Consider the following 22,702-nt stretch of genomic DNA (forward strand, 5'->3'; position numbering starts at 1 on the left):
CTATAAAAGGTGGAAAGCCATGTAGGTTCATCCACATCCCACCTAAAGTCATTCCCTGTGGGTATCATTCTCCCAAGAGTCCAAGCCACTCTGGACTAGCTGTTCTAAATTCTTTGTGTGAAACATCTTTAAATACATATTGCTAAGTTCTAGATATCTGACTCTGTGTGGGAAGAGCTACACAGCCACTCATGGCCCATAGGCCAACTGTCGACAACTGATGTGATGGGTTAAAAACACCAAGACTGGGTAGTTTTTCTGAAGATGTCTGAGGCTTTTCTTTCCTGTGAAGTGAAAACAGAAAAACCTCACCTCTAACAATTCTACTCATCATTCTGTATGAATCTTGTACAAAACAGGCAACAAGCACAGAACTTTCTTAAAGTTGCCAGAGCTTTAGTTGGTTCAACAGAATATGTGGTTTAAAAACAAACAAAAAAAAGAGAAATGTGCTTTGATTCCTACTGCTTGATAAATTTCATTTCCCAATAATGAATATCAAACATCTGCAGCGAGAAACCCCAATCACTGAATCTGCAAACTTTTGCTTTACTTACTTGTATTTTAAGAGCAGCCACTGAATTAACCAGAGTCCTACAAGGATCATGCCATTAATTTCACAAATAGAAAAGGCCCACTGCACCCGGTTAAAATGGTCAAAAAACGTGTCCGGTAGTGGAGGCTGCACCTCCTTAGGAGGTACTCGTTCATGGACGACCGAGATCATCACTGTGGTGAGAACAAAGCAGGAAAGTGCATAAAGAAAGGCCAGGAAAGTCTTGCCCCACTCCATGGGGTACTGGGAGCGCTCTGGCTCTGGCATGGGGATCTTTATCATCTCCTTCCTATACCCATTTGGCATCCCCTTGGGTTTGACCTTGATGCTGAAGCTGCCATCAGGGGCGAGGATGTCTGTGCCAATGCAGAGGTGCCCATTGGCGTGGCCATTCTTGTGTGCTTCCAAGTGGTGCTCCATCTTCAGGGTCTCTATCATGTGCAAAAGCCGCTGCCCATTGTCGGAGGAGACTCGGCACAGGGGGGGTTTTGTGAAATCCTCTTGGGTTAGGTTGATCAAGTCGCGGCCTGTAAAATGTTCCAGAGGCTCACAGTATTCTGGCATAGCATTCTCCTGCAGCCAGTCTGCCACCTTCTTGGGTGACCAATAAACCACTTCCTTCATTGTACTGGCAGACAACACGCGGCCCCCCGCTTGCTCCTGGCAGGTCAGCAGTCACCGTTCCTGCAGGGCAGGACACTGTGCCTCCGTGGTGCACTCATCCTGTCAGGCCTCATGACAGACTTGTGTGGCGAGATGGTCAGGGCAGTTTTTAAACACTTCATGTAGCTGTCCGGGGTTCTTGAGTGCTTGAGCATTAATTCACCTCATTTTTGAACAAGATTCTTCCTTCTGTGGAGGCAAGAGAAAAAGTCAAGACACTGGGACTCGAAAATCAATCCCCTCAAAATGCAAAACCTTAACATGCATAAGGAAAATGGAAAATCAGGTACTGGTAAAGTCCATAGTTTTCAAACATGTATTCATTTAAGGGACCACTGATTCCCTGGTTAGTCTTCCCTAAAAGAGCATTAAATTGGACCTGAGATGGATCAAGTCAAAGGCAGTGGTAGATTTGCTAAGAAATAATTCGACAGTGCTTTAGACATTGCTCAGTACTGATCAGTGATTCTTTTTTTTTTTTTGTGGTACGCGGGCCTCTCACTGTTGTGGCCTCTCCCGTTGAGGAGCACAGGCACCGGACACGCAGGCTCAGTCGCCACGGCTCACGGGCCCAGCCGCTCCGCGGCATGTGGGATCTTCCCGGACCGGGACACGAACCCGTGTCTCCTGCATCGGCAGGTGGACTCTCAACCACTGCGCCACCAGGGAAGCCCTGATCAGTGATTCTTATTGTGCTTATTACATGGTTCCTGAGATCATCTTAAAGAATGTATCAAATCTGCTTAATCTACCACTCTATCTGGTGAAGAAATGTTTTAAAACATTAAGAACGCATGCAACTTAATAGATATCATAAAAGAGAATCACAGAAATGTTGAGCTTCAGGATCATCTGGTCCAACAATTTTATACTGTTCTATAAAAAATCAATGAGTTCCTTTTTCCAAATGTGCTTGAACCCCAAATCTATAAAAGAGTTATAAATGTAGATGCTTAGGTTGAAACAGATGGAATGAAGGGCCAGGGTCCTCCTTGCTCTGATGATATCTTTACTCCCAGCCTCCAGGAGGTTTCGTGGGATACCATAGTTTCAAAATCAGCGCTCTGAACCAACTCCCTCACTTATGCGCGAGGAAACTGAGTACCAGAAGGTCAAGGAACCTGCCCGTGGTCAAGTGGCAGCTTGCATAAAAGAGCTACAAGTTTCCAAGTCCTGGTTTACTATATTTATTTATTAAAATACTTAACCAGTGATGTGGCAGTAACCAAAATGCACATCTGGAGGGGAGAGTCAAAAGCAGAATTCGAAGTTTTATAAATTTATTTATGTATAAATATATGTATAAAAATGTATATATTATATACATATATATTTAACCACAATTATGGTTAATGAACATAACATTGCATAAAATAATGGGAAAGAAATATATCACATACTGACTGAAGTTCTACTTGATGAGGGGCCTGGGGACATTTTCTACATCCCACATGTATTAATTTTGTAATAATCATTTAAATTTTTTAAAAAAAGAAAAGACCTAGCTCTCTAACAAAGCATCATGGTTAATGAAACATGGCCTTTGGCAAAAGACAGACCATAGTTTGACTTTCAGCATCTCCGTGTATAACCTACTACTTGAACTTCAGCTTATTAATCTCTAAAATGGACATAATCAAATATCTCCTTCACAGGGGTGTTGTCAGTACTTTAAACACCACGTGCGAAAGTTGATGATACACAACCTAGCACTAAAAAGGGTCTGCTTTTTTGTTTCTGTTTTTGTTTTCTATGGCTGAGTAGCATTCCATTGTAAATATATACACTACATCTTCTTTAGCCATTCATCCATGGATGCACACAGGTTATTTCCATATCTTGGGTACTGTAAATAATGCTGCAATGAACAAAGGGGTATATATCCTCTTTGAATTAGTGTTTTCCTGTTCTTCAGATAAATACCCAGAAGTGGAATAGCTGGATCACATGGTAGTTCTCTTTCAATTTTTTTGAGAACCCTTATACTATTTTCCATAGTGGCTGCATCAATTTACATTCCCACCAAGTGTACACTTGCCATTTTTGACAACATGGATGGATCTAGAGGGTATTACGCTAAGTGAAATAAGTCATATGATACCACTTATATGTGGAATCCAAAAAAAAAACACAACAAAACAAAACAAAACAAAACTTACAGATACAGAGAAGACATTGGTGGTTACCAGAGGAGAGGAGGGTTGGAGGTGAGTGAAATCGGTGAAAGAGGAGTCAATTATATGGTGCCCGATGGAAACTAGACTTATTGTGGTGACCACTTTGTAGGGTACACACATATCAAATTATTGTAGAATATAAAACTAAGGTTATTTGTCAATTACGCCTCAGTAAAAAAAGGTAGGGTCTTTTTTTCTTTCTCAAATTTTCTATCATATCCAATAGTTAACTGTCCGCTATAGCTCATGATGAAAACACACTCTCCAATAGTGGGCTAACTTTTTTTTTAATCTCAAAAGAATGTTGTGTTGGGACTTCCCTGGCAGTCTAGTGGTTAAGACTCTGCACTTCTAATGCAGGGGGCGCGGTTTGATCCCTGGTTGGGGCACTAAGATCCCACAGGCCTCAGGGCGTGCCCCAAAAGTAAAAAACAAAATAAAATAAAATAATGTTGTGCTAACTGCAAAAAAACCTGCACAAGTTCGTAGGTTTAAGAGATAGAAATCAGTGACGACAGTGTTTCCTAAGTATGCTTTGCGGAATAATAATCTGATAAAGGGCTCCTTGCTTTAAAAAAAAAAAAAAATCAAATGAGCCTAGGAACTGCATACCATAATCCTTCCTAGGGCCAGCAGTACACATTAGTATGTTAGAAGCTCCTGGAAATCCTCCAGTAAAGAAACTCTACCAGGACTTCTTAAACTGACTTCATCAAGGCTGTCCTGCTCTCCATCCCTTTTCCTCCCTAAGTAACTATGAACTCCCTATGGACACACTGGGAGGTACTGGCACAAACAGGACCTGAACTCAGGTCTTCTGATTTCAAAGTCCAAACTTGTCCCTACTGAACCCCCAAATCTGACTCTGGAATGAAAATGGACAGTATGTCCAACTTCCAACTTCCCAGACCAAATAACAATCAACCAAATGGCAGTAAAGCTTAAAAGCTATTCCAGACCTTGCAAAACAGTTGGGCATTGTCTCTTCTGAGCATCTACAGTGCTGTGCACCTTCCCGACATATTCCCTTGTGGTCAAGTGTCTGTCTAGACTGTCCCAGGGGGCTATGAGTGACCATGGAAGGGCTACAATCTTTAAGCATCCATGTATCTTACCTTCCCAGGGCCCAGAAGGTACTCAATCAATATCTACTCAATATCTAAGGGAATGTCCCTTATAACTAGCAACATGTAGATGGTTTAATGGAAAGTAAAACTACTGAAAATGCCACTGATACTGAAAATTGCTTTCAAACAACTTGAATGGTCAAGGAGAATAAGATGGGCATCCTCCAGAAAAAAAAATGAAACCAAAGTGAGTCTCTGGCCACTTAAAAACCACTACAGAGGGGCTTCAATCATCACTACTACTACCTAGAGTGACAAGAAGAAACTCACCAAATGGGAGTCCTGGCAGAAGGTCCTGTACGAAAGGAAATCTCTTGGCATCAGACCCCAAACCTCTCTCCAAATATTCCTCAGCAGAATTAGGATAAGAGCCGAGGGAACGCTCAACAGCTTGAAGTGGTTATGAGAACTCTAAAGAAAAATCCTCGATTGAATGTTCAGGCCCAAGGAAATGAACATGGGCTTTGCATACAGGTTCTCCATTTCTCCCCTTGCCTGATGCAGGAAGTCCACCAGGAGGGGAAAGCCCCTCAGAACCACAAAGAACAGACCTAGGCCAAGGTACTATTTCACTTCTCTTTGATGAGGAAAGTCAGATAATCTCCTCTTCAGACACAATCACCTTCAAAATAGAAAAATATCAGACGGTAGGAGACCATATAGGGCCATGAGACACACACGTGTGCATGCACGCACACACACACGCACACTCTCTCTCTCTCTCTCTCTCTCTCTGTCTCTCTCTCTCTCTCTCGCTCTCGCTCTCGCTCTGGCATTGCAAGCTTCTATCCAAATGAAGGAACACTGATCTTGCAAAAGCAAGCCCGTCAGGCAGTCTGAGAAAGCCAGTAGAACTCTTAAGAGACAGCAAGATAAACCAATAGCTTCCATTAACTGACTAGGACAAAAAACTGTTCACTCCTTAAGACAGTTCCTGTGATTCCCCCCAGTTTGGAATGCTCCTTCGAATCCTCTTCAACAAGTTCCAGATTCTTCCCTTAGCCTTTAAGGTCCTTCTCTGCAAAGCCTTTCCTGGCCACTCCTTCACAATCTTCCCCCCCCTTTCTGAATTCCTACGTCACTGTTATCTGTGCCACAAAATATCAATTCGCTGTCTTGTGTGCACGATGTGGTAGAAAGAGCACCGGCTGTGTTAGGCCGGGAGCCTGCAGTTGAGACCCAACTCAGCTACGTCTCTTCTTGACAAAATCCTTTAACCTCTTCAAGCTCAGATTCCTCTGGAAAATGGGATTAACAACTACCTTACCTACCTTCACATGGGCTGCTACTGCTGTGAAGAGCATGTAAAAGGAATGAAAGCTACTAATTACTCCAAGAAATACGTCTTGCTCTTTTTGTAATATCCTGCTTCCTTTCTATTTGCCCAACAGGGCCCATAGTGACATTTCATAACTATTTAATGAAGCTGCCACTTCCAAATGGCATTTTTAAAAGCCCAAATCATTCGGACACACATGAGGAAACACGTCTTTCCGAATTGCATGAGAAAATAAAATTTATATTTCAAGCAAGATCTGAAGCTTGAAAATGAAGGTATACACGCAGTTTTCCCGCAGCTGATGCTGAAATCACGTGATAGGGAAAACACTCATTTCTATGGAAGTAACTATTGGGCAGCTACTCAGTACTTCAAAGGCCACAGCTAAAACATGAGGACTTACTCACTGACCCCAGAGTCTGGCTGTAGGAGGAGAGGTGAGACAGTGACTGTCCCCTGGACCCATACACTCAACTTAGAACATATTGTGGTGTTTCTGAGAAGGGAAAGGCAAACTGCTTTCATATCTAGACCCAGAAGACTGTACGTTACGCTGGACTCAGAAAACAACGATTACCACCATCATCCAGAAGAGCCACCCTGAATCCATTACTGGGAGAAAGTTAAGAAATAACGTAGCGCTCAAATCATTAGACTTAGTTCTCAGAACTGGGTAGATGTAATAGAAGAAAAAAAGCTGTACATAAACTCTTTATTCCAAAACTCTACAGAATTTGAGAGATGGAAGAGGTGCTGGAACTCTCATGCATTTGTAACTTTTGGACATAAGTAAACTACAGTCCAGGGAGATGGTGATTTGTCTGAAATCTCATACACGGCAAAGAGTTAGTTCTGGGTCGAGGCAGAGACTCAAGATGCTTTTCAGGGCTTTCCCACTATAAATAGTCAATGGTCTCACAGATTTGAGAATGTATGAAAGATAATCTGAAAAGTCTTTTTAAAACTTATGGAGTCCTAGAAGATAAAGGGCAGGAAGAACACTTCATTATATATTCTAAACTCACCAAGGTTTTAACTAAATAAAAAATAAATCTGTGAATACAATTCAGCTCCAATTCTTAAAATAGGTATTTTAGGCTTTAATATTAAAAAAGGCATTAGATAATATTCCACCACACACTATAACCTCTATAAATAATCATCAAAGCCAGATGTCTAAAAAAAGAAAAAATAAGTTAAAGCAATTATCCTGGTACTGAAAAAAAACATTAACCAGCAAAATCACTAAATAACTCATTTATGAATATTTATCCTTATTCAAAAAGAATCTATTATATTATCTTGTTATCTGACGTTGTCTAGGAACAAGACATTGTTGCATTAACAAAAAGCAACCATATGAATTACACACTGAACACAATTTTTCAAAAATTAAAATACCGCAAAATACACAGTACAACTATCCACACAGAAAATGCTCAGGAAATCTGAGTTTTAATGCTTATTCTGGCGTTAACTTGTACTCCACTATCAGGGCCTCAGTTTCCTATGGTGGAATAGTTCATTCCATTTGCTTGTTCCATTAATTAAGGGAATTCACATGTACCTGACAGTGGTTTGGATAACATAAAGCAATACACTAAAATGTAAGAAATGATTATACTGAATATAATTTATTCTCCTTTGAAGATTCAATGAACTTCTAAAACAAAGGCCATGAAATTAAGAATTGCATTTTCATGATTTTTTTAAGGCACGATGGACCCAAGATTGAACAAACATAGCTGGCATAACAGTGAAGAAACTATAGAGAAGTTCCAGATGTTTCTAAGTGCTGATAATGCCAAATGAACGTAGGAAGCAGTACATAGCATAATTGCCAAGTAAACTTCCCGCTCCACGCTCCATGTATCAAATCTCTAAGAACAAAAGCAACGTGGGGCACACACATGATTTTACTCTACTAGCTTATATAATCAACTTCATTCAAAATCAAAATTTGGTGAGCATCTGATATTTAGCTCAGACTTTACAACATGAAAGTACCTGTGGGTACTCTGTTAAAGAGAAATAAAATCAAGAATTGATATTATGGGGCTTCCCTGGTGGCGCAGTGGTTAAGAATCCGCCTGCCAATGCAGGAGACACGGGTTTGTGTCCTGGTCCAGGAAGATCCCACATGCCACGGAGCAACTAAGCCTGTGTGCCACAACTACTGAGCCTGCGCCCTAGAGCACGCAAGCCACAACTGCTGAGCCCGCGTGCTGCAACTACTGAAGCCCACAAGCCTAGAGCCCGTGCTCCACAACAAGAGAAGCCACCACAATGAGAAGCCGCGCACCATAATGAAGAGTAGCCCCCATTCGCCACAACTAGAGAAAGCCCGCGTGCAGCAACAAAGACCCAACGCAGCCCCCCCCCAAAAATAAAGAAAATAAAGAAATAGGGAAAAAAAAAGAATTCATACTATTTTATTGTGAAACAGACGAACTGCCTTTCTGTAAACGCTTCAAGCCCACATAAAGGTCTTTACACCTACGAGAACTTTCCATAAAAGTCAACAGTAACCTAATGGACCTTTTAGGGCTATGCAGCCCACTGAAATACTCATGAGGTAGGTGTTAAGTCTTCTCTGACTCAATTTGGATAGCTCCTGAATGCTTTTCTCCAAACCAATCTAATTAGCTGTAAGATATTTTGGTTGTTATTTAACAAGTAAAGAATTAATTTAAATAGGCAGAATTCATAAAATTGTATTTATCTGAAGAAGAAAAAATGGCTAGAATAACAAGCACACAGTTTCAATCTACTGTTGAGGAGATTTTAGATGACTTTTGATGCTTTAACCTTTAAATCGTAATTTATTTTAAATTGCTATTATGTGCAATGTTCACAGTTCCATAGTCAACCCTGGTTAGCAAACCATCCCTTTTGAAATGGCTCCTCGAACTAAGTAGATGCTGGCCTATTTGGCTGAGATACAAGAAAGAAGAGCTTGCTAAAGTAAACATACTTGCCTCATGGTCCACTTAAACTGTTAGAAGAGCCTCATACGGACATCTTTGGGTCTTCTCTCTGCCTTGTTTATTTAATGATGTTTAATATTTTGATTCTGCAATATCTGAAGTGTATTCTTTGCAGTTGCCCTATAACTAACCCAACTGATAGCCTCCCTTTTTGTATCTCCCTCCCTAATGACCCATTCCAACGTAGTAGCCCTCAGTGTTCCAGAGGGAAAGATGATTTTTGGCTGACAAAGGTAGTATATATAACACAATGACAAGAAACCAGCCATGTCAACTGTATGCTATAAATCATGATTCCAGTGGTTCTCTGACAGTGTGAAATACAAAACCGTTTCATCTATTTCTTGGAGAGTCCTACCACCAGCAAGTCTAGCTCGTTCCATTTCCTATACACCAGGCCTCCGTTTGGGTCTCCTCTGAAGGAATGTAAATATTTAGTAACCAGGGCTTCCCTGGTGGCGCAGTGGTTGAGAATCTGCCTGCCAATGCAGGGGACACGGGTTCGAGCCCTGGTCTGGGAAGATCCCACATGCTGCGGAGCAACTGGGCCCGTGAGCCACAGCTACTGAGCCTGCGCGTCTGGAGCCTGTGCTCCACAACAAGAGAGGCCCGCGCACTGCGATGAAGAGTGGCCCCCACTCGCCGCAACTAGAGAAAGCCCTTGCACAGAAATGAAGACCCAACACAGCCAAGGATAAATAAATAAATAGATTTATATATAAAAAAATTAGTAACCAGAAAATTCAAAGAATCATTTATTGTGGCAAAAATTAGAAACAACCTAAAATTGAGAATTAAATACATCATGATATAACAGAATACTAAGCCTCCACTAAAGACTAGACTATACTTCTATATTTACTGTGATACATATTTATATATATGTGTATATACAGTTTTGTCAAACAGGTTACAAAAGAGAATGATACCATTTTTGGAAACACACATGTATCACGAACATCCATAGGAAAAAAGTCTAGAAGGTGTATATCACCTTTGAACTGTTACCTTTGGGAGATAAAATTATGAAATAATTTTTGGCTTTATTTTTTCCAGTGTTTTCTAATTTCTCTGATAAAGACATATTACTTGTGTTTAGAAAAGAAAAACGTTGTTTTTCTTTCAAGCATATTCTGTTTTTAAACACATAGGATGCATTGTAAAATTAAAAATAGATGCTTCCTACATTTGCTTTCTTTAAAAATATGAAATGGGCTTGCAGATTTCCCTAAATAACTGGAACTTTTGCCCTCTGTGTATAATTAGGTTCCAAAACCATCATATTCACCAAACATAATGGTCTCAGGATAAGAGCCAAACTACCCACAAAGATGAAGCTGAAATCTGAACTTAAGTGCATAAAGAAATTCCAGTCTCAGATATTTCCCATCATTCCAGAGAGAAAACAACAACAAACCCTCAGAATGACAACTCTTCTATCATCTAGATTTTCTTCAGTATCCATCTATCCAGTCTACTGCCAAATGTAAAAACCATTTGAAAACTCTGCCTTGTTGTCATTATAATAAGGAAAACTTTGCATAACTCTAATGACAACTAATCACTATAGTTTCCCCCTGGGGTTTCATTCTTAGAGCCCAATTACCAAAACTCTGAAGAGATTTATTTCCACTCAGCTGATGAACTGCCTCTCTAGGTCTGAAACCAGCAGGGTTATTTTATAATATTCATCAAGTTAATCTGTAGTCCTGAGACATAATCAATTGATTATGTTAGGACATAATCAATGTTTCCAAATTCCATCGGCTCTCATGTCCGGCTATTGTGTACAACGGTGACCTTATCTGCCCCAAGAAGCCTGGGAAGGGCGAACACAGGCTCTTATTTCCATCACACCTCACTCCATTCCCTTCCTTTTTTCCTATTCCTCTTTTTTAAAATAAAAGCTAAAACCCTTCCACTTTACTGCTTGTTCAGCTGGAATTAAAAAGACTGCACGTACCTCTGAATCTATCATAAATGTAAATCAGGGCTATGAAAAAAGTCACTAGCTTGGGAAAAAAGATGAAGCCATGTTTTCCCATCCTGTGTTTTTAAGAAACTTCAAGAAATTAATGTAAATTACAAAAGAGAAGTAAATGCAAAATAGCCCCTTAGAGACTCTTCAATAAGCAAGAGTTCACAGGTTTCCCATGGAAAAAGTAATCTCAGTTAAGAATGAACAAGTAATTGAAAAGTATAAACCATATGAGGAAATAATCCACCAAGAGGTAAAGCTAGCAGGTGTGACAAACAGGAAGTTTACCAAACCATGAACTTGAGAAAACAAAGTAAGTTTGAAGAGTGGTAAAGTGAGTATACTAATGATGATGATATAAAAGAAAGAATTAAAACATTAATACAAGAATAAGACATGGTAGGGGAAAAGAAAAAAAGACAGGTGTTTTAAAGAAAATACAGGAAAATCCCAGGTTCTCTCCTTGGCCTGTGGTGGGCTGATACCTCAGGACGAAAGGGAGAGCAAAAGGTTAAAGGGAGGTCATAAGAGGAAGGGAAATCAGCAAATATATAAAGTATATGTTTAAAGGCAATTGACAGGTTTTTTCAAATCCCCCAAACTCAAGCAATCCAGCATCCACATAGTCTTTTTGCAGGGAGAAACGGAGGGGAAAATGGAATCCACTCTATCAAAAGACGAATCTTATTTTTAAAAAGATGGCTAACTAAACATGTGCATTAGTTTCCACCGCCTCTTAAAACTCTCCTCAAATGATAATATAGAGATGAAAAAGAAAAGAAAAAAAAAAGCAAAGAGAACAAAAGAGACAACTAGTTTAGGAGGTTGGGAAGCAGATGGACTAGTGATAACTGACAGCAATCCCAAGAAAACAGAACTCTAAGCCAATAAAGAGGAAACATGAAAAGCAAACTGTGTAACAGAGGCCTTAAAAGAATGAGGAATTGGAGATGCAGATAACTTGCAAAATGGGGGTGAAGGTAGAGCTAAAAATAGGACTGGTCGAAAGACCATTTAAAAAGTTACCTTTAGATTCTCACTTTGCACAGTGGAACAACTAGCTGTCCTCCACACCAGAGAAGACTGAAAGTTTATTGTCTGGAAAAGGGAAATGAGAGTTGCTAGAACAGGGGACAGGAACACAGTTCAAAGTAGGGCCATCATACTAACTACAATGGATTAAGTAAAAGTTGCAAACAGATGTTAAGTCAGACCTGCCCTAGCCCTTTACCTTATTAGACACCCAGAATACTGGGAGCCGGGATGAAAACTTCCAGGCAGGTCTTTTTTTTTTCCCCTGGGAACTCCAGACATTTTAAGAGAAAAGAGCACTGATCATCTTCCACTGAAACCCACACAAACAAGCTCCACTCATGCAAAGTGCTTTCAGATAGCATTTTTAAGTGCCTTCTTTAAAATAAGAATGGATGCCCCCCCCACAAATTACAGACATTTGAAGAAACTCTAATAAATATGAAAGCCAGAGCTTAAAACAAAAAAGAACCTGGAAGAACAAACTAAGTAGGAAAATTATAATGTTAAGAAAAACTATTATTAACATTCTCAAAGATATTGAACAAGAACAAAATGGTACCAAAAAAAAAAAAAATTCAGAGAATTTTTAAAAAGAAACGTCTTGGAAATTCATGGTAATTAGAAAATAAAGTTGGAAAAAATATCTCAGAAAGTAGAACAAGACAGAAAGACAGAAAACTGAGAGAAAAGGTAAGAGCACTAAAAAAGTCATCTAGAAAATTCAATGTGACTAGTAGGAGCTCAAGAAAGAGCACAGGAAAAAAACAGGAAAGTTATAATCAAAGCAAGCATTCAAGAAAGTTTTCCAGACCTCAAGGGGATATGAATTGCTATTCTGAGAGAGTTCATCACATATTCAAGAACAATAACTGAAAATACATTTGTTATTATTATTCTGCACTAACTTATTTTTTAAAGGAAAGGAGACCCTGAAGAATGCTCTAGCCCCATCCTGCTTTTCACCATCCTGGCTATGCTTTCCTCCATCTTACCTCAAACCACAGCTGCCTATCTCCATCTCTGACCTTCCTTACTGGTATTTCTGTCCCTGCCCACAAAGACCACCACACACTTAAAGCACAAAGCCACGGTTTTGGTGTTGAAGGGGAGCAGAATATGCTACTTTGGCATGAGGATTATTTTGAGCTGAAGGCAACTGAGAAGTGAAACCAAGCAGGATGCTGTGGGGCCCTCCCAGGCAAAAAAGCCTTTCCATGTTCCCTTCTTGTTTGTAGGAAAGCTTCCTAGACCTTCTCTGAGCTCCAAAGGGCAGATTCAAACAGTTACTAATCAGGGGAGTGAGGGAATACAGAAAGGAACAACAGTGCAGGATGGGGCAGGGTCCTGGTTCCTCCTGAGGGGACGTGCATAATACTTTGATACATACCTCTGAGTTCTTCCGCAGGAACTAGAGTTCTCACCCAGGTGGAGGATGATAACTCAGGCTGGGCCCAAGTGGTGGACCCCAGACTGGCTGGAACCAGAAGGCTGATGATTGAGATTCCTGGTACAGCACCCTGTTAGCTCACCACCAATCAGTCAGAGGAGGGTTACACGCCCTGCAGTTCCCCCCCTCAACCCCAATTTTGCCTATAAAAACTCTTCCCCGAGAAGAGGAGTTCAGGCTTTTTGAGCCTGAGCCACCCGTTCTCCTTGCTTCTGCCCTGCAATAAACCTTTCTGTGTGCCACACTCCAATGTTGTCGTTTGGCCTCACTGTGCATTGGGCATACAAACTATTCTATTCAACAACAGAAGCAGACACAGGAAAAGCTCTCTGCTCTCCCCCTATTTTGCCCCAAAGTAGGACATAAGTTTGTAAAAGTATTCCCTCTCCCTGCTCTACCAGGGAGGACAGAAGTTAATCACTGCAGACAACTTTAAGAGTCTAAAAACTTATCAGCCCAGAGACGGCACTGGGGGAATCTATATAACCAACCTTGGTAACACTAGACCTTCTCTACCATTAGCTTTCCGACATACCTGCCTTCTCACGTTTGCTTCCCCTAGAAGCTCAAAGTCCTTTTCCTTTGTCTCGTCACTACTCTAAAAATCTGTAGTTCTTCTGTTAAGACGCTATATAAACTCAAGTTCTTACCACCCTTCTGAGTTACTCATGGCTAGTGTTCCCATGTGTATACGCCACAAGCATTAATAAATTTGATTACTTTACTCTTGTTAATCTGTCTTCTGTCAGTCTAACTTGTGGGGCCCCTGCCAGAGACCCTAACATGGGTGGAAGAGGAAGATTCTTCCCCTCCCTACAGTATCTAAATGTAGAAGTTTTAGTCACACTATTGTAATAGGCAATGGTACCTCTTTAATACTAAAGAAATGATGAGAATAACAGTACCATAAAATTTAGATACATTTAATATACAGTAACCATAATCCCATATTTTCTAAGGCAGTTCAGGTTTCAAACATATTTTTCTCGTCTCATACACCATCAAAATGTCTTAGAAGGTTTAACATTTCAGTTTCTAAATTCTCTCCCAGAATGCTTCCACTACCTAGAAATTGTTAGAGATTTTAGTTAGATGTGTGCTGATGATTTTACTCAGAAGCATCACCGCTTTTAATAATCTACGGACTTTGGAAGACTGATTGGGGCCCTAATCACCACATGTAATAATAAAACACAACTAATTTAAAGTACACCTTTGGTGTTTAAATTGGGACTACCTAGTATTGGTAACGGATTAATAGCAGGCTGAGAGAAAACAAAGTTTCTTGATTAATATAAAATAAAAAGCCTTATCTAAAGTGAAGTAAGTTTTTATAGTCTACCGAGGATTAGAAATCCCCACTGGCTGGGAAACCAAAGCCTTTCCATTTCAGTGAGAAAAGGTCTATCTAATCTCTTCTAAATCTATACTTATAAAAATAAATTTTACTCACTGAGGTAAGAGGAAAGCTAATTTAGAGACCACAACCCTGAGGACTAACACCACGTTGCAAAATTGGCAACAACTCACAGGCCCAGATAGGGGAAATCAAGTTCAAGCCTACGTCCCAAAATAAATTTCTAATACTAACTTTGATAGCTAGAGCAGTTTAAACTATTTTCAGACTAGGGATCATCTAAAGGGGTAAATTTAAACTGACGGCACCTAAATGTGCATCCTTTGGTCAGTCGTAGCTGTAAAGGTGCTGTCCATGTTCCCACCATGCTCTATTCTTCTTCCCCAAATGGCCCCCTGTGCCAGTCTCTTTCCCTGGTCTCCTGGATTTCAGGCAAAGCAAGTGTACGTCTTCTTTACCTTTACCTCCACACTCAAAACAAAATACATTAAGCATTTTTTTCTGACAGCAAGTATACCAACTCTTAAAAATGAATACCCATCAACTCATCGACTTTTCTCTGGGCATCACTGACCATGTCTTCTTGGTTCTAACGATCTGATAATTTCCCAAACTTACAGGGCCAATTTTCCCTGAGCTTCTTTATCAACTGACCAATGGTTAGCAGCAGCAAAGCTCAGCTGCACAGAAGGGATGCTCCTCAACCATCAAGGTGGTCAGCACTGGAGCACAGTCTCAGGTTGTAAAGGGACCTGTAAAAGCTTTTGCTTTGGCTAAGGTAGAATACCACCAGGGGGCAGCAGAAAGTCTATCAAATTACAGACTCATCCCAGCACCTCGCCCAGACTATGAAGGATTTTAGAGACATCTTCCAACAGAGACCCTACACCTAAGCAATACAACTATGTGTAGAACTGCAAGAACTAGAACCCCTGTTTTCTAAATCATCAGTTGATGCTCCTTACACTATACCCATGTGATTATAACGTGGATCTAGTGACTACAATTAGCAATACGGCCATTTCCATAGTTTTCCAGACAACACACTGCATATCTGAACTATCCTGCAATCTCACCTAAACAAGACCTTGTCTGGGGTGTAGGATCTCAAAGAAATACAAAACCCTACAATTAAAGAACAGACAGGGACTTCCCTGGTGGTGCAGTGGTTAAGAATCCACCTGCCAATGCAGGGGGCACGGGTTCGATCCCTGGTCCAGGAAGATCCCACATGCCACGGAGCACCTAAGCCCGTGCACCACAACTACTGAGCCTGTGCTCTAGAGTCCACGAGCCACAACTACTGAGCCCGTGCCGCTAGAGCCCGTGCTCCGCAACAAGAGAAGCCACGGCAATGAGAAGCCTACGCACTGCAACAAAGAGTAGCTCCCGCCCACTGCAACTAGAGCAAGCCTGCGCCCAGCAATGAAGGCCCACGCACAGCAACGAAGACCCAACGGAGCCAAAAATAAATTAAGAAAAATAAATATATAAAAACCACACAGTTTACCAGAAGCACTAACCTAAGACAATCACTTAAATATTTATTCTCGGTTTATATAAAAACCTAATAAGCTTTATTTTCTAGCTACCATAACTGTAACTTAATGCAACAAAATAACCTTGCAACTAAGTCAGTGATGTAAAATATGTAAAATTACATAAGTTGTGAAATTAGTTAACTTTTTTTTTTTTTTTTTTTTTTGCGGTACGCGCGCCTCTCACCGTTGTGGCTTCTCCCATTGCGGAGCACAGGCTCTGGACGCGCAGGCTCAGCGGCCATGGCTCACGGGCCCAGCCGCTCCGCGGCATGTGGGATCTTCCCGGACCGGGGCACAAACCCGTGTCCCCTGCATCGGCAGGCGGACTCTCAACCACTGCACCACCAGGGAAGCCCAAAGAACCATAATTTTAAAAAAAACAACAGTGTCACCAAGGGTCTAAGTTCTGCTAATTGTACCTGTGAAGTTCCTCATGAATCCATTTACTTCTCTTTACTTCATACAACCACCATGGTTTAGCCAACACCACATTTCATTTGAATTACTGCCACAGCCTCCTCAATGATATTCTTGTGTCCAAACGCCAAGTGCGTTCTCCATAGGGCGGCAAAGAGAACTTCTTCAACTGTGTGCTTCCCATCTTTGAAATCCTGCAGTGCTTCCCACTGCTCTTAGAATAAAACCCACACTTAATTGTTATACAGCTTACAAGACTCGTCCTGCCTTTGTATGGCCAAGTACCTCCGCCACATACTACACATCTACTATGCTAATCTTTTTAGTTCCTAACCACCCCAGGACGTTTGTACATGCTGTTACAGCTACCTGGGACACTTTCACCCTATTCTTTCTTCACTATTGGCTTCCACTCAACCTTCAGGCCTCCACTCTTTTTTTTTTTTTTTGAAGGGGGTGTAATGTTTAATTGGCATCCAAAGGTATTATCAGCTAAATGTTCAAAAGTATCAAATGTACATCTCACAAAAAATTACATTTGTCCTTGACTTTTGCTTCTCTCTGATCCACATGTTATTAATACATCATAATACAATATATATGCCACATATTCAGGCCTCCACTCTTATATGTCATCTCTTCACCAAGCCTTCCATGATCATCCTCTTACCTACATCATCATCTTACTTGCTGAGTGTCTTTCTGCCCTGCCAGAACGGAAGCTCCAGGATGGAAGGAAGTTCTCTTGTGTTTTTTCATTATTGTATCCTTGAGAGCTAGCACACAGTAGGCACTCAATATAAATATCTGTTTCATGAGTGAAAAAATAAACACTAGAGAAGGAAGGTAGTTGACTATATTTGATTCTAAGAACATAGGTCTTAAACCCAGATTGTCCATAATGTGGGGATGACCAGATCATTCTAAATAAAACTCATGTATTTTCTTTTAAACTCCCAAGTATTAAAAAAAGAATAAATCCATAAACCATTTCATCAAAAAATTAATTTAAAAAATCTCCTGAAAAGAAGTACAGCTAGGATTTTCAGATGGGAAAACTTATTTCCTTTAATCATACCATTTTTTCCTTTTAGACTTACTTTAGTAAGAGAAGAAAATAACATTGAGCCCTGTTGGTAGGAACTTAATTTCTTAAACATGTAAAAGGAATCGCTATCCAATTGTTATGCCTAAAGAGAAGGCTCAGAGAGGTTCCTTAATTTGTATTCTTTGTTATAAGTAAATTAAAGGAAAATGCAGAGTCAATGCTATAACAGAAAAACCAAAAGTATTCAAACAAAATTTACAATTTCACATTTATACAATAATTAAAACAAAAATACTTGTTTTTTTCAAATTGTGTACACAGCCATTTTCCACCCGAAATTAAGCCCTCATACTTTTCAAAGTTATCAAAATCTTCCTTAGTAGTATGTTTAATCAGATTTTTAAGAGTGTCACAGTAAGAAACAGAGCCTAAATATGAAACCTTACAGATGTTTCTCAACATGCTTCTGAAGGTACGATAACTCCCAGATCCTTTATAGATGAGTTGTTCCTTAATCTGTATTATCTGTTGAGACAGTGGCTGGAACAACAGTATAGGCACATCTGAGCAACATGGCATGGAGATGCCATGTCCCTAATTATTCATTCCTCAATAGGCCCTAGCCACTAAAATAGAACTGTAAGTATCACTGTCCTGAGTTGTGTTTTTTAATGCTCAGATCATGTAGTGCTCATTTTTTTTCAAAATTCTGTATGCATTAACACCTAAACCATTTGACAAAATGTCAGTTTCACATACAATGAGAACATTATGTTATCATAACCTGAAAAGGTGACATAGCTCATTAAAAGAATTTCAGAATCTTGTCAAATGATCTAAAGATGTAAACTGTGAGATCAAAGAATTTAACTTTCAAATGCCACAAGTTATTTCAGTATAAAAGAGAAACAAGGAGCAAGGGAAAATATGGATTTAATCTGTAGAAGAAACAAACACCAGTCATGAATTGGAAAAATGACTAAGAACAATTATGTACTACATCTAAGGGAAAAGAAACTCTCAATGTCTCAGTAATGGGGAGGGGTAAAATTTAGCCCCCAATACGCCACAAAAGGCTTTCCAGATTATTTCTGAAAACTACATTCTTACCATAAAATAACAGTGGAAATCCCATGGGTGTCCATTCCATATTTGATCATGTTCCACACCTACACTAGAAGAATTAAACTACATACATAATAAAAGATCCGCATATCTAAATTAAGTTCTTTTTGTATAGAGCTAAGTATATATTATAGAGATCCTGTTCATTAAAGGAACTTGATGATCAGCATTCAGAGAGCCTATTACCAAAGCATGCTGGCAAGGCAACAGGCACATCAACTTCACTGAAGACACAGCTCAAATTTATCTTCTATTTATATTCCTAATGAGCTTTTCTTTTTGGCATAAACAAAGTCAGCACTGAAGAGCTAAGGACTGAAAATTATACATATTAATAAAAGCCAAATCACTGAATCCAAATAAAACCAAACATTTATTAAGCACCTACTATGCATAAAGCATTGCCACAGGCATTCTGGGAAACTGGGACACATACAGCAGCACTGTTCCTGCTTAACCAGGTTAAAATGACCAAAAATCAAATTCCAACTCTTCTCCAAACCTACTCCCCTTGCATGCCTCCTTCAGCTTAGTAAATTGCAATTCCATCCTACCACATGCTCTGGCAAAGAGTCTTTGCTGGCACGCTCTCTCTGCCCCTATCCAATCCATTACAGCATAAGACCAATAATATTCAAAGAAGCATCTGTGAACTAATTGGAAACTTTTATTCAGAAATACTCCAAACTTGAGTAAAAATAAATAGACTTAAAACCTTCAATGGACTACTATAACATCTAGCACAGAATAGACTCTTAATAAATATTTGTTGAATGCATGAATGAATGAAGGAGTGGAATTATTTATTTTTGTTTCTAAAGCTCATTATTGTATTGAGCACCTACTCTTAAAGCACTGTGTATCCCTGACAATGACAATTCATAATCCAGGTAGCATAGCAAAGAGAACATGCTAAGGTAGGATATGTGGAACAAAAAGTGCTCAAAGTGTGAAATAGGAGGTAAGTTCAAATAATATATGCTAAGATTCAGTAAAGGCAAAAACAATTTAAAAAATTAGTTAATACTGCCATAACCTTTATGTAAGGCAATGTGACACTACTTATCAAAATCTGTAACATACTTTATGCTCCAGAAATTCCATTTCTAAGAATCTTGCTTCAGAAATATTAACAACTGAGTCAAGACATACGTTCAAAAAGGTTCCCTGCAGCCCGGTTCACACAGCAGAGTTTCCAAATGCATCTAAACATCCTTCATTGTGGTATGGATAAATAAATGTGGTACCTCCTCACAACAGAATATCATGCAGTCATTTCAAAGAATGAGGTGTAGGAAGGAATGAGGTGTATCTGTAGATAGCGATGTGTCTGTGATACAGAAATACTTATTATTTTCATTTTAAAATGTATATATTTCAAGGCAGGCTCCATGGCTTAGCTGATTAAGGTGCCTGTGTAGTAAAATGTGTATATTTTGCTGTATATGTGTATGTGTATGTATAAGCATAGAAAGTCTGGAAGTATATACAACAGAGGCTATGGGGGAACAGGTATGGAGAACTGGAGTGGGTGAGGGAATTTCACTTGTTTATACATGGTGTATATTCAATAATCACATGTCAGTCTGCACTTAAAAAGATTAGAGAGAGCACAAGAGGAAAAGGAGAAAGAGAAGAAAAGGGAAGGGAAAATTGTTTACCAAAGAATTCTCAAGTCCAGAGTTACACACGTCTTTTAAAATATAAGTGTCCATCTGGGATCAGCTGCCCAAGCCAGGAGGTCATGAAATTCACCTTCTCTTGCAGCTGTATCTTCTTGGGATTTAACTCCTCTCCCTCTTTGGAAACCCATGTTGCTTGGGACCTGCCCCAACCTTGCTGGCAGTGGCAGTTCTGGTAAGCATAAAAGTAAAGAAAAACAGAAAGGAAGAAGAATCGGGAGAGCAGCTCCCTGCTCCCTTCCGAAGCCCCCTGCAGGTACTGCTGTTCTGTCCTAGAGCTGAGACCATCCTTCGTCCTTAACCCTGATGCTTGCGTAAGTGACAAAATTCACATCAGACTCACCCAGCCTGGGCATTCCTCAGAAAGCTCCACCAACCAAGACTGACATGGTCACCAAACTAAACCTTTCTCTTTTTATCCACAATTTGAATACAGACAGGGTTCTACAATGCAGACTTTTTAATCCTCTCTCTTTCTGACCTTGCAAGCAGTAAAAACATGACCTGCAGAAGAACACAATTATAGAAATGGGGCTACCCAGGTCTGGAGCATGTTCCCGGGAATCCAGACTAGAAAGACGCAGGGACTTTCCCAGTTTCTCCAGGCCCTTGAGCTCCTAACCAGCCCATTAGCAGAATCCGTAGAGACATCTACAGGTCACTGCCTACCTGGCTTCATCCTGCTGCCAGAGGCTTCAATGGAGTGATGTGTGGCCTGCTCAAGAAACATTCAGAACCCATTTCCAAAACATTACTTATTTCTGTCCCAATTTACCAGCTACATTACGTGGACTATTATTTATTTAACAGTGTTCTTCAAATTGGCTTGTACTCTGCCTTCTTTTTTGTCTGTCCTAGATCCATATATATGCTGTCTACAAGAGACCCACTTCAGACCTAGGGACACATACAGACTGCAAGTAAGGGGATGGAAAAAGATATTCCATGCAAATGGAAATCAAAGCTGGAGTAGCAATACTCATATCAGATAAAATAGACTTTAAAATAAAGAATGTTACAAGAGACAAGGAAGGACACTACATAATGATCAGGGATCAATCCAAGAAGAAGATATAACAATTACAAATACATATGCACACAACACAGGAGCACCTCAATACATAAGGCAACTTCTAACAGCTATAAAAGAGGAAATCGATGGTAACACAATAATAGTGGGAGACTTTAACATCTCACTTACACCAATGGACAGATCATCCAAACAGAATATTAATAAGGAAACACAAGCTTTAAATGACACAATAGACCAGATAGACTTAACTGATATCTATAGGACATTCCATCCAAAAGCAGCAGATTACACTTTCTTCTCAAGTGCACACGGAACATTCTCTAGCATAGATCACATCCTGGGTCACAAATCAAGCCTCAGTAAATTTCAGAAAATGGAAATCATATCAAGCATCTTCTCTGACCACAACGCTGTAAGATTAGAAATGAATTAGAGGGAAAAAAACATAAAAAACACAAACACATGGAGGCTAAACAAAACGTTACTAAATAACCAAGAGATCACTGAAGAAATCAAAGAGGAAATCAAAAAATACCTAGAGACAAATGAAAAGAAAACACGATGATCCAAAACCTATGGCATGCAGCAAAAGCAGTTCTAAGAGGGAAGTTTATAGCTATACAAGCCTACCTCAAGAAACAAGAAAAATCTCAAATAAACAATCTAACCTTACACCTAAAGGAACTAAAGAAAGAAGAACAAACAAAACCCAAAGTTAGTAGAAGGAAAAAAATCATAAAGATCAGAGCAGAAATAAATGCAACAGAAACAAAGAGAACAATAGCAAAGATGAATAAAGCTAAGACTGGTTCTTTGAGAAGATAAACAAAATTGATAAACCATTAGCCAGACTCATCAAGTAAAAGAGGGAGAGGACTCAAATCAATAAAATTAGAAATGAAAAAGGAGAAGTTACAACAGACACCGCAGAAATACAAAGCACCCTAAGAGACTACTACAAGCAACTCTATGCCAATAAAATGAACAACCTGGAAGAAATAGACAAATTTTTATTTAGGTATAACCTTCCAAGACTGAACCAGGAAGAAATAGAAAATACGAACAGAAAAATCACAAGTAATGAAATTGAAACTGTGACTGGAAATCTTCCAACAAACAAAAGTCCAGGACCAGATGGTTTCACAGGTGAATTCTATCAAACATTTAGAGAAGAGCTAACACCCATCCTTCTCAAACTCTTCCAAAAAACTGCAGAGGAGGGAATACTCCCAAACTCATTCTATGAGGCC

At 39.7% G+C, this 22,702-nt stretch overlaps 1 protein-coding gene across 8 annotated transcripts in view; it reads right to left on the reverse strand.

The window, feature by feature from the left end:
• The window catches only part of SGMS1 (sphingomyelin synthase 1), a 297,752-nt gene that overhangs the window by 36,694 nt on the left and 238,356 nt on the right, over positions 1-22,702 (reverse strand). For all 8 annotated transcript variants that reach the window (XM_032608556.1, XM_032608552.1, XM_032608554.1 and 5 more), the window contains one exon: positions 558-1,408. In XM_032608556.1, coding sequence (XP_032464447.1) covers positions 558-1,180 — 623 coding nt within the window. In that variant the 5' untranslated portion in view covers positions 1,181-1,408. The remainder of the gene's footprint in view (positions 1-557; positions 1,409-22,702) is intronic.

Source organism: Phocoena sinus, chromosome 16 (genome assembly GCF_008692025.1).
Source record: "Phocoena sinus isolate mPhoSin1 chromosome 16, mPhoSin1.pri, whole genome shotgun sequence".
NCBI lineage: Eukaryota > Metazoa > Chordata > Mammalia > Artiodactyla > Phocoenidae > Phocoena > Phocoena sinus.